The 13,027-nt window shown below is 37.1% G+C and overlaps 1 protein-coding gene across 3 annotated transcripts in view; it reads right to left on the bottom strand.

Annotated features, from left to right (window-relative positions):
- Positions 1 to 178: 178 nt before the first annotated feature.
- Positions 179 to 13,027, bottom strand: part of LOC134746301 (6-phosphofructo-2-kinase/fructose-2,6-bisphosphatase) — a 70,320-nt gene continuing 57,471 nt past the window's right edge. For 2 of the 3 annotated variants that reach the window (XM_063680677.1, XM_063680679.1), the window contains exons 9-10: positions 12,517 to 12,644; positions 179 to 3,762 (exon numbers count right to left, since the gene is read on the bottom strand). In XM_063680677.1, the coding sequence (XP_063536747.1) occupies positions 3,664 to 3,762; positions 12,517 to 12,644 (227 nt within the window). In that variant the 3' untranslated portion in view covers positions 179 to 3,663. Of the gene's footprint in view, positions 3,763 to 8,423; positions 8,462 to 12,516; positions 12,645 to 13,027 lie in introns of all 3 variants that reach the window. The other variant, XM_063680678.1, reaches the window with a different exon arrangement.

Genomic DNA, 13,027 nt, shown 5'->3' with positions numbered 1-13,027 from the left:
CCTCGGTGGGCGAGTCCGACTCGCACTTGTCCGGTTTTTTTTCAGAATCCATCTATGCTCCCGCGGGAACAATATAGGTCCTTCAGAACACCTGCATGAAATAAGATCTTTTTCGAGCAAATGTGATGAAAAAGCACATTTTGGACAGGGCTTAAATTAGGTAAATAAAACACACAAACCCACTTAAAAATACACTTATAATAAACATTAAATTAATTACATACATGTCATATACATAGCCATATGTAAACCATTGTTTGTAAACCTACCTACATATATCAATATGACGATGGTAGGCGAAACTGGAGCGCTTATAAAAATATATGTGCTGGACATTTTTGCTATTAATTCGATCAGCAGAAGTATATCATGCCATCCCCTTTTCACTTTATTAGGTTAGACAAGGATGATAAACCTGCATTGGCGAGTGAAGTAGCGCAAGAAAAGCTTGTATTTCTTATTTAAAAAATTACCTGAAACGCAGTCGTTTTGTTTCATTCTCAATCGTGTCAAGGGAATTTCAATTTTATCGTTAATAAAATAAGATTTGTATTGCTTTAACCCTTAAATGCATGATTTTTTATTTTAGCCCGAAATTAATATATTTGTTACGTAATTGTTTGCTGAATGTAGAAAATGGTAAAAAAATTATAATAAATCAGTGTTAGAAGTTGTATAGAGTTAGACCAAGAAAAATCTGCACATTTTGACAGCACACGCAGTGCCAGTGTTATTTATACGTCATAATTTGGTAGAAGTTTGACGTTTAAAATAACACCTGCACTGCGTATGCCGTCAAAATCTCTGCAGACTTTTCTTGGTTTAACTCTAGGTTAAATCATATTTTTTATATTTTTTTATTTTTTATGAAATAGGAGGCAAACGAGCAGACGGATCACCTGATGGTAAGCGATTTATGTAAATATATAATTTTCAGTAGGATATACGAAAATACTTACTACCATCAGAAAGGTACAGTATTTGTGATACACCAATGACAAAGTTTTTAAATATAAAATATCACAAATATAATTACAAATGTCCAAAATTAAATATGTAAAACCTATCAAATTCTGGATTTTCGTCTTAAAACGAATATAATTTTTATAAATTATATTATTGCGTAAATTGAAGTAAAAAATCGGAAAACGGATTAGTTTTACTATTGAAATAATATATAGGAACAAATACACTATCTAATTATGTAAAAAGTTAGATGTTTTTGTTGTGTAAGCTGCATCCTACACTATGCATTTAAGGGTTAAGTTATAAATATTAGTTTGTGTTTTTACGTCAATATCAAGCGTGTTAATATATTATCACTTTCAATGTATGGACACTATTTAATTCTTGATTTTTGACAACTAATATACATATATATAGTATATATATATTATATTTGTATATATGTGATTATATGTTATTTTTATTTTATTTTTGCTGTTGTATTTGTAGCACCGCCCACAATTTCACTGCTTAGCCTTAAGGTTGACTGGTAGAGAATGCCTTATGGCATTAAGTCCGCCTTTGTATTGTAAGGTTTTCTTTTGTGCAATAAAGATTAAATAAATAAATAAATAAACTACCGAAAAGTCCCATTTTGATACTAAGTCAGTTATAATAATTATTAAAAACCGAAAGTAACAATTCAGCTTACAAATATTTCACAACAACGGTTTCAAAAAAAAGTAAAAATTTACGAAATTCGAATGCACTAAGCAAGTTCCAAGCATGTATTTTGAAAGATCTTTTTTTTTGTCCCAGCACTATCTCTCGAGTGAAATGATAAGATTTCGAGAGAGTGAAATGATAAGATTTATTTCACGGACACGGACTTAGAAGATAGAAGACTCACTTATCAGTCTCCAATTCAACTTCACAGACGGTACAAGCCACCACAATGAGTTAAAATTACATCCATTTAGCGCCACTTGCACCATCCCACTAACCCGGGGTTACCCGGTTAAACCTGGAGTTACCATGGTAACCAGTACCATTTGCCACTAGGTTGACGATTTTACTGGTGAACCCCGGGTTAGTCGGATGGTGCAAGTGGCGTTTAGAGTCACTGTCGATATCTATAAATAATATTGGATATTTTGTATAATCGATATTTATCACTTTATAAGTTGTCAACAAGCCGATATTGCTATAATGATTCGCTTAGAAATAACCTTTATCGACAACTGATAGTGATACTTTTGAAAAACGTTAAATTTATATTACAATGTGTACAGTGAAGTCAACTTCAAAAATGTTTCAGTTAAGAAATATTGTGCAAATGAAGATGTTTTTGGCATTATTGTAGCTGAGACATTTTTAAAGGAAACATTAGCCAGGCTCGTTGTGCAAGATGTTATTGCGGGTGATAAACATAATAAATTATCTAGAGATGCCTAGAGTCAGACCAAGCCAACTTTGCACCGACACGGCAAAGTGAAGGAATGCCACAGCTAACGTCAACTTTACCGCCCACATTTTATCGCTGCAAAATCGGCACAGATGGTCTCTAAGCCATTTTCTGAATCCCAGAACCTCTATTCCATATACACGGTGGCAAAAAAATAAGTGCATTCCGTTGCCAGGGAGGTTTTGGGATTATACTGAGCAACTTTTACTATGAGACCAACCCCGAAATCGCGAAAAAAAAAATTGGCCGCTTCATACATTTTGGCTGGTCCATTTTCTATGGGAGGGTAAATTTTTTTTGCGATTTCGTGGTTGGTCCCATAGTAAAAGTTGCTCAGTATAATCCCAAAACCTGCCTGGCAACGGGAATGCACTTATTTTTTCCCACCCTGTATGTACATAAAATCCAGCACTTTTTAGCATAGTTGACACATCTCTATATATAAATACTTAAAAGTATTTTAAATGTACTTGGTACGATAATTTAGAGATATCATGCGTTGCTAGTCGGACCAAGCTAACTCTGCATGGAATTTGCAATGGCATAGTGTGGCAATATCATTATTACCTATGTCAAATTTCTATGAAAATATGACCCTCACTTTGTTCATTTTAATCGATGCAAAGTTAGCTTAGGTTGGTATTACTGTACAATTTCTTGGTCCAATGTGCATTGCGTCTCACTCTCTCACTAAGAAAAATGTGAGACGCAAATACACATTGGACAACAAAATTGTACTGGTACCAGCGTTAGAGGGACTTTACATGTCCTGTACAAAGTCCTGTAGGTGGGGGTTTTCAGAAAAAATGGTACCATTAACTTTTTTTGAGAAACCATCAAGTTTTGGGTTATTTAGACTCAAAATCAAGAGTACTATTGAATGAGACAAAGAAAAATTATGTCCTCAGTTTTTCATACAAATTTTGGGTGTCAGTTTTGTAACGGTCCATACAAAATGTATGTGAAAATGCGTTACAAAACTGACAGGACATTTTTTTCTTATTAAATCGATAGTCCTCGTGATTCTGAGTAGAAATAACCCAAAAGTTGATGGATTTTCGAAAAAAGTAAATGGTACACTTTTAAGTGAAATTGCCCAGGTATAAAGTGCGTTGCGGTAAGGATTGGAAAGGGTTTTTCATGAGGGGTAAGACAATAAATCGTCCGTATGCCGAAACATTACTGTCGACTTTTCATCTTGCCCCGCATGAGGGGCCCTTTCAAACTTACCCCAACGCACCTTAATAGGTATATTAATGTTTTTCACACTGGTCGTTGTCGGCGTTGTCGCCGTTCAAGTCTCCGTTTAGTACCGGGGGTACTGGCGCCGTGATTAGAGGCGCTGGTATCACCTGTGGAATAAATTACGTGTAAAAATATGGCTTAACTGTGTTTAAATAAAATGGGACATTTTCTATGAAAAGGGACCATATTGACGATGGCGCTTACGCCGCGCAGCGTCGCGCGGCATTGTATTTATATCGGAGCATCGTTTATAATGGGGTAAGCGCCATCGACAATAAGGTCTTAAGGGGATAAGTTCGCCTTTGTACACATTTACTGTATCCTTTCTGTGTTATGTACTTGTTTTGTGCAAAGTGTTTACTACTACTACTACTACTACTAGGTCCCTTTTTATAGAAAATACCACAAATATGGCTTTGTTCACACATGTGGTTGCAAATGTTGCGATAGTGCGTAACCTTAGTACCTGTTAGTTTAGTATTATGTCACTACCTGTGAGTGCCTATAATAGGGAATATTACGCGAAACTGCGTAGGGGGCGCCACTACCACAATCTGAGGGTCTATCGAGAAACAAGAAAATCGAAATTTCGTTATCTAACATCTCTGTCACTCTTGCATAATCGAGCGATAAAGAGGCAGATAGCGAAATTTCGTATTCGCGTTTCTCGGTAGGTCCTTTGTAAACAGAGGGCCTTGGTGCATCAATGTCATATTTTATTATCTCTGAAAACTTGTCAAATACCTGTTAAAGGTACAGTATGTACAAGTTACTCTATGGTTTACTAAAGAGGCTAGTGCTGCACTCTGGTGGCAGAACATTGCAGTAATACCCCCTATTGGCTTCCTGTATCTAATATAACTTTTATGTTAATGTCACAGCTGTTGGATCTCTAAATAAATAAAATGAAATGAAAAAATGTTTATTTGTTATAATTAATCGAATTCTCGTTAACTGCCTCTATCGCTCTTGCAGATTCGAGTGAGAGAGGCAGATGTCGAAATATAGGTTTTCGCGGTAGGCCCTCAGATAAGGTTGCAGAGAATTTATGTCCGAGGTAAAAGCATTCTTCGCAACAACAAATGTTCAATTTTAAACATACAAATATAATTAAAAAAAAAAAAAAAAATTTTTTTATTCTTTGCAAATAAATAAGTGCAATTTTTAGTGGTGTTGGTAACTTTGTCCAGATATTATGACCGAAAATAAAAGTTTTTAGTAAGTAGCCAGATGATAAATCTCAATTTTGTTTAAACAAGTCAAGAGACTTAAATTTTTGCCGTTACGCAAATTTGGAGAATGAATTTAAAAATTTGGAGGTTGTAATAGCGAATTAATATTACAGTAGAATTTAGAATGACATGCCAATTTGACTGAGCTTCATTATTAATGCCAAATGTGTTTCATAGAAATTTAGAAAAGCGCTATACAGAGGTAGTACCAATAGTAAATTGGCAACGATAAGGAACAATAATGGAATTGACCTCATTTTAGCAAAAATGGCTACCGACGACAGAATTATTAAAAAGTGTGAGGTTTTTAGAGCCTTATTTATCAAGCAAATTTCGCGTCTCTTCATTTCAATATACAATGTAATTTCGGAGATTTTTTTTCTAGCCGATTAGAGTGTCCTACTGTTAGGAAAAGGCTTCTCTCCTTGACACCCATGATTTCGCATTTAGTGCAATATGTTTGTGTTAAATAAATTATCTTTTTTTTTGTATTAAACAGACAAGTCTGCAAACGGTGCCATAAAGCTTAGAAATAAATGAAAAGTGGAAAATTCACTGTCCTCAGGTGAAGTCTCGGTAGCTCAGTTGTCAGAGCGATGGGGTAATGATCCAGTCGCGAGTTTGAGTCTCGCCCGAGACGGTGAATTTTTCCACATTTAATTTATTTCTCAGCTTTAAATAAATTGTCGTCGGCAACCAATAATTGCTCAAGAGTCTCCGGCAAGCTCGGTCGAATTCGAATTTCACCTTCCCATACGAACGGAGTTTCGTTCTTATTATAAAATTACGGTTTGGATTGTAATGAAACTTTAAACATACAATGACATGAGGTATATCTAGGTCTGTAATTAGTTTATATAGCTCCAGTTTATAAAACAAACGAAATAGAGCGACGACCGGTCTGGCCTAGTGGGTAGTGACCCTGCCTGTGAAGCCGATGGTCCTGGGTTCGAATCCCGGTAAGGGCATTTATTTGTGTGATGAGCACAGATATTTGTTCCTGAGTCATGGGTGTTTTCTATGTATTTAAGTATTTATATATTATATATATCGTCTTAGTACCCATAACACAAGCCTCCTTGGGCTTACCATGGGACTTAGTCAATCTGTATAAGAATGTCCTATAATATATATTTTTTTATATATGTCCATTTAGCGAAACAGATTGTTCATGATTTCACCACAGACGGTGTTAATAGACCGAATGCATTCTGAGTTGCGTGGCCATTTTGTAAAAAAAAAGAAAAAAAAGGAGCAAAAACAAGTTTTGTATCAAAACCTCAAATTCGCTGTATATTTTAACAATGGTATCTGAAGCTACATAAACTGATTACAGACATAGATATACCTTATCCTATTGTAAGTACAAAGTTTCAGAACAATCTAGCTAGTCGTTTTAAAATGAGAGCGTGACTACGTTTGTATGGAGAACCGAGCTTAAGTCGTCAATAGAACTTGCTAATGATGTAAACAAACCATTTTACCTTTATTACTTCGTAATCTCGCTCTTTAAAGGACAACAATGACCTTATCACCAGTCTATATACTTAAATATTTTATTTATATAAATTTTTAGTTAAATTAAATGTTAATTTTTAATATTTTAGGGAAAATAACTTTCGGCAAAATGAAATAAAACTATAAAAACGGATTATATCGCGTATATTGAATTTATAATACATCCCGACGTTTCGAACCCTTTACAGCGTTCGTGGTCAACGGGTGACGAACGCTGTAAAGGGTTCGAAACATCGGGATGTATTATAAATTCAATATACGCGATATAATCCGTATTCATAGTTTTATTTCATGAGTAACTATCGCGGTAACCGAAGACTTCGTAAAAATGCTAGGTTATGTGTCGAACGCTAACAAAATCTGTCATATTTGTTTACATATTTGCAAGTTCTATTAACGACGACTTTAGCCGGGGACCCATCTTGCTTATTCGGCAATAAGCAATGTTCAGGTGAACTCAGCTATATCTATTAAAAAAATTAAATAAATACTAAATATGTTCGTACAGTCACAACCGCCACCCCCGTACAAAGTGGTAACTTAACTTTGTGAATTGAGTCCCGCCCCAGATGTGAGTTGTTTTCAACATGCCATGGCGGGTCTAGTCTATCGATATACTATTTTACTGCGGTGATTATATGGGCGATGTGAAACGGGATTAAGTTTTTTTAACGCATAAATAAACAGGTAGTTCGATACCACACGGCACACATCACCACAATAATGATCAGTCACAATTTATGCTTTCAAAACATTTGCCTTCTGGTCACAAATGGCACAATCTAAAAATAAATATCCTATGTATGTATAATATATTTGTAGTAAAATGGGATTATATAGGACACCAAGGGATATTTTAGGGGGGATATTTTAAAGGGTACCGAGTGGCAATGAGGCTTGATTGTGGATTTTATAAAATTACTAGCTTTTGCCCGCGACTTCGTCTGCGTGGTTAGTAATTTGGGTAGCTTATGTTTTATCCAATCTGCTTTTTATCGATTCCCCATACAAACTTCAACCCCCCTTTTTCACCCCCTTAAAGGATGACTTCTGGGAAAAAAACTACCCTATGTCCTTCCCCGGGACTCAAACTATCTCTATACCAAATTTCAACTAAATCGGTTCAGCTGTTTAAGCGTGAAGAGGTAACAGACAGACAGACACACTTTCGCATTTATAATATTAGTATGGATTCCGTTAATTTTTTAAATTGTAATACAATATTATTGTAATTATGAGTCCCTGTTACTCGAAATAAATGTTTTTTTTAAAGGGTTTTAAACTATACACATACATATAGGTACAATTATTTCACCCCGCAGTTAGTAGACTAGACATATAAAAAACCGGACAAATACGAGTCGTACTGGTCCACCTAGGGTTCCTTACTTTTTATTATATGTTGTTATAGCGGCAACAGAAATATATCATCTGTGAAAATTTCAAATGTCTAGCTATCACGGTTCATGAGATACGGCCTGGAGACAGACAGACGGACAGTGGAGTCTTAGTACTTAATAGGGTCCAGTTTTTACCCTTTGGGTACGGAACACTATAAAGTATGTATTACTTCAGAAAATTAGGACTTGGAGCGGTAGTAAAGTCACATTTAAAAATTTGAATTAAAGTTAAAATTGTCTTTTGTTCCACTACATATAAAAATAACATTATATAATATATACTACATAAAGTTTAAGATCCCGGTATCACAACGTCCATACATCGCGCAGTACCGTCAACCGAAATGAACAGGGATGGCTGGGGTGAATAGGGACAAAACTTTAAATGTAATTTTCCTGACAATTTCTTAAAAAATACCCACACTAATTGTATCATTCGATTGAAAATAATAGTATATTTATTGTGATACAATTTGTGTGGGTATTTTTTAAGAAATTGTCAGGAAAATCACATTGAAGGTTTTGTCCCTATTCACCCCAGCCATTCCTATTCACCCCTGTTGACGGTATATGTAACTAGTAACTACGCACTGTCATGCGAGACAACATATAGCGTACGTTCTCTATATGTCTGTTTTGTCCTCTTCTTCTTCGCCCTGTTAGGAACAAAACTTACAATTACCATTTAATCTATTGTAATAAATAAATACATTTTATTTTAATAAACAAAATTCCTTTGTTATAAACACAGAGTCGGACTAAGCTAACTACACTTAGTTAGTTTAGATTGACTCTAAAAGCTTATTAGTCACCAAGGCATTAAACATTACTTTTCTGCCCTCCGGCCAGAAAGCGTCAACTTTCGGGCCGCTGCGCTAAACGAAGTTGCCGCTTTCCGACTCCGTCGAACAGAAAAAATGTATACACACCAGCCGGGCTAGCACATGATTGGCGCGAGAGTATCTCGCCGCGACATAGACTACCCGTCCCACTTTAATTCATACAGTTAGTAAAAGACGGGTAGTCTATCTCGCGGCGAGATACTGTCGCGTCAATCATGTGCTCGGCCTACTGTATATAAGAAAGCCTCAGCCGGGCTAGCACATGATTGGCGCGAGAGTATCTGTGTGTTTGTCGAACTCTGCTTCGTCTCGACCGACAATTACATGTAATCTGAGGATCGGCAATTACATTTCTTACTTTACTGCTCTAGGTATGGTATGAATTTTCTCAAATGATTTTTACGCCTCACACCCTAATCTGTTAAACAAAAGCCTTTATTTCTTTTGTTTAGCGGGTACCAATGCTACCGCTACTGACTGAACGGGAACAAACTCATTTAAAAATAAATTTTACCGTCCTATTTATATGGTTCAAATTTATGTAGCAGCTCTATATTCTGCGGCCACACACAGGCAACCGATCGTCCTTCATTACCCAAACTCGTTATCTCAGAATGAGCTGTTACATTTTGAACCTTAATACTATCATGATAGTTGCTTTTTAACGACATAATTGCTTTGGCACGCGACTAAGGCGCCTCTCCATAAAAGAAACAAAGGCATTTGTTTAACGGATTAGGCTCTGAGGCCTAAAAATCATTTAAGAAAATTCGTACTATATGTAATATACACGTACTATATGTTTTATGTATATTTGTATGTCATGTCCTTTTTATATTGGTAGGAATAAAAAAGATTTGTATTGTATTGTATATACTATTACATTGTCGCGAAAATTCAGTTGTATTTTTTACCCGTAATGGTTCTATTCTGTGCCTGCTTCGAACTTGTTTGGTAATTCCAAAGACAACGAGACGAGTAGTTTTACCTTTTCAAATGTCTGCACATTGCTTTTAGAATACCAATACTTCAAAAACGACTTCCCAATTGATATTAGACTGAACGGTGGTAGTCATTTTCAAGGTTTTCGTTTCACGTGCAATACGCCACCGGAAGCAGAAGCAGCTTTTATCATCTCTACGATAGATATATCTATGAAGATCTCTATGACAGAGTATCTATATCTACAGGTTGGCTAATAAATAACTGCATTCCCGTTGCCAGGGAGATTTTGGGATTATACTAAGTAACCTCACGACGAGAGTCTCGGCGCCGCTCCGATCCAATCGGAGAAGCGCGAGACGAGACGAGGAAGAGCGAGACGAGAAGGGAGCACCATGTACACACTCGTTCTCGGCCTGTCTCGGGGTGTCTCGCCGAGTGTACAGCCGGCAATACATTTTGGCTGGTCCATTTTCTATGCGAGGGTAATTTTTTTTCGCGATTTCGTGGTTGGTCCCATAGTAAAAGTTGCTCAGTATAATCCCAAAACCTCCATGGCAACGGGAATGCACTTAATTTTTTGCCATCGTGTATATCTGTATAGGTAATAGGTAGTATAGCTCGGTATAGAATAGAATAGAATGGAATAGTTTTTATTCGTTAACACACAGACAATAGACATACATTAAAAGAACATAGTGAAAATAAAGTGTCACGAAATGGCCCCATCTCAGCATGCTGCTGGCGACTTCCAGCGCTGATCTTCCGATGAGACCATCAGGTGAGAATCACGGAAGGTAACAGACAAAAATAAAGCAACATAAAGGAAAGAGACAAAATATGGCGAAAAATACATTACACATAGTTTACACAAACTAATACAAAAAGAGATACAATTTGACGACATAAGAACATAACATTAAGTAGACTTACACGGATCAACCGACCGAACATGTACCGGTCCGGTCGGACCATATCGTGGCGCAACATTAAGCGTGCATAACTAGCGCCAGTGGTGGCTACACAACAATAAATTCAATGACAATGATATAATTGACAAACATAACGATAGAAGTGAAGTGAGTGAATCTAATATTTTATTAATTCTAATCCGTTATTGATCATGAAAACCATAAAACAATGTTATAAAGTTGACTAACATAAACAAAACAAACAAGAAAACATATAATGACACACAGACAAAAGGATGGCATGTTTGGAATGATTCTACAACCCATCTCGGGCAGTCTTTTCGTCGTTCGATTGGTGTCGACTCCAAAGCGGATGGAACAAAAACATTGTGGTAAGTAACAATAGCAATAGCAAAAGTCTAGACTACAGGCAACTTGTTTCTAATCTGCAGGTTTCCTGGCTAAGCTGGTGATTGAGCAAATACTGTTTAAGTTTTGTCCTGAAACTATGTATACTTTGCAGGTTTCTAACGGGGGGCGGCACGTTGTTCCAGCAGCAGGTCGCAGAATATTTAAAGCTTCCTCGGAAAGCGGCTGAGGCATGACGCGGCGTCAACAGATGAATCCCACAAAGACGGCGTTCGCGGAGCTTAGTGCAAGATAACTTCTTGAAGAGATATGCAGGAGTTTTATAGTTCAGTACGCCAAAGAGCAAACAAGCCAAGTGTAGTTTACGGCGGTGTTGCATTTTGAAGATCCCATGGCTATTTAGATACGGGGTCACATGAGCTCTCAACGGAATATTGAAACAGAAGCGAGCACAGGCATTTTGAACACGCTATATGAGTCGCTTAGTTTTTGCAAGAAGTCTTGGCCCAAACATAACATCCACATAGTTTAGCTTTGATAGGACGAGTGATTCAACTAATTGAATGCGCAGGTTTTCACTTAAATATGGCCGAATTTTATATAATACCTTAAGTTTATAAAAGCAACTCCTAATGGACTCAGCGGTATGTTTCTCATATTGTAATCCGCAGTCCATTATGAGACCTAAGTTACGCGCTTCATACACCCTCTCAACCGGTTCGTTCATGAGCATAACATCCACTGAAATGCTGGCACCAGCCATTGAACTTTTTGTGTTGGTGCTGTTTAATAAGTTAACATTGAAGTCACCAAGTATGATTAGATTATCGTAGCTACGAATTGCATTAACTGAGTCAGTTAAGGCATTAAAAAATAGTTGCAGATCCATCCAGGGTGGTCGGTATGCCGTTCCGATTACAAGCTTCTTTCCGTTAAGAGTAAAAGTAATCCACATCTGTTCAACCAACTTATGCAACGGATCAACAGGATGAGGCCAGGTCCGAGCCTTGAGACCCCGCTTAATATAAAATCCCACGCCTCCACCGCGCGACCGGTCGCCCTGCGGTCTGGGAATATGCCGAAAACTATATCCTGGAAGTGCAGGGGCTCGCCTCTCTTCACCCGCCCTTAACCACGATTCGGTGATCGCCAACACATCCACGTCCTGCCGAGTAGTAGCCGCTATGAAATTGTCATGATTTGTGCCAAGAGAACCTGCATTATACAAACCTAATCTAAGTGTTTTTTTTTTTAATAGTTAAATACCTCAGTCCACCTGATAGATGACGTTACTTTGACAAAACGGATTATAGCAACATAACCAATTTGGCATAGATGCCTGAGCCTGCAGATTATAAACAACTTCTTAATTATATATATACTAAAATTAACAGAAATAAACGCAGATAAGATTATAGCAACAGAACCAGTTTGGCATAGATACCTGACGCTGTAGATTATATACAACTTTGTAATTATATATACTAAAATTAACAGAAATAAACAAACAGACATTACCGTCCCATATTGTAATGACAAAAAAATATATGCTACATACGCCCGCCCAGACCTCAGACGGTGCTGACCCCAGAAACACGATGGAGATCGGCGTCAGAACGAATGGAAAAAGCTATAAGTTATACTCACAGAGGGCTTGGGGCGGTGCGTGTCCACCGCGTCCACGGCGAGCGCGACGTGCTCCTCGCGGCAGCCGTACGCGACTGGTGTGAGTTTGATGACCGTGTGCAGCGGCACGTGGAGGTAGGGGAGCTCCTCTGTGAACAAATAGACAAATCATTTCATATAAATAAGAAATATGCAACAAAAGAGGAAAGTTGGTTTTTCTTGCGAGTGTTTATTTTGAGTCCCGAGAAAGCGAAAGACAATATAATTGAATCACGAGCGAAGCGAGTGATTCTAAGGTAGAATCTTGAGCGTAGCGAGGGACTCAAAAACACGAGATGTAAAATAACTTCGCTCTCTCTCGTGTTGCACACATAATTTTTCACCACAGTAGTGAGAACATATTAAAGGTTAAAATGTATTTCGAATTACACAGAATAAAAAGAAAAAAAAAAAGTATTTTAATATGTACCATACCATACGATACGATACGATACGATACGATACCATACCATACCATAAAAAAATGTAATAA

This window comes from Cydia strobilella, chromosome 12, assembly GCF_947568885.1.
Source record: "Cydia strobilella chromosome 12, ilCydStro3.1, whole genome shotgun sequence".
In the NCBI taxonomy this organism is placed as follows: Eukaryota; Metazoa; Arthropoda; class Insecta; order Lepidoptera; family Tortricidae; genus Cydia; species Cydia strobilella.
Note: the sequence above shows the minus strand (reverse complement) of the source record. Positions and strands in the feature narration are given on the sequence as shown.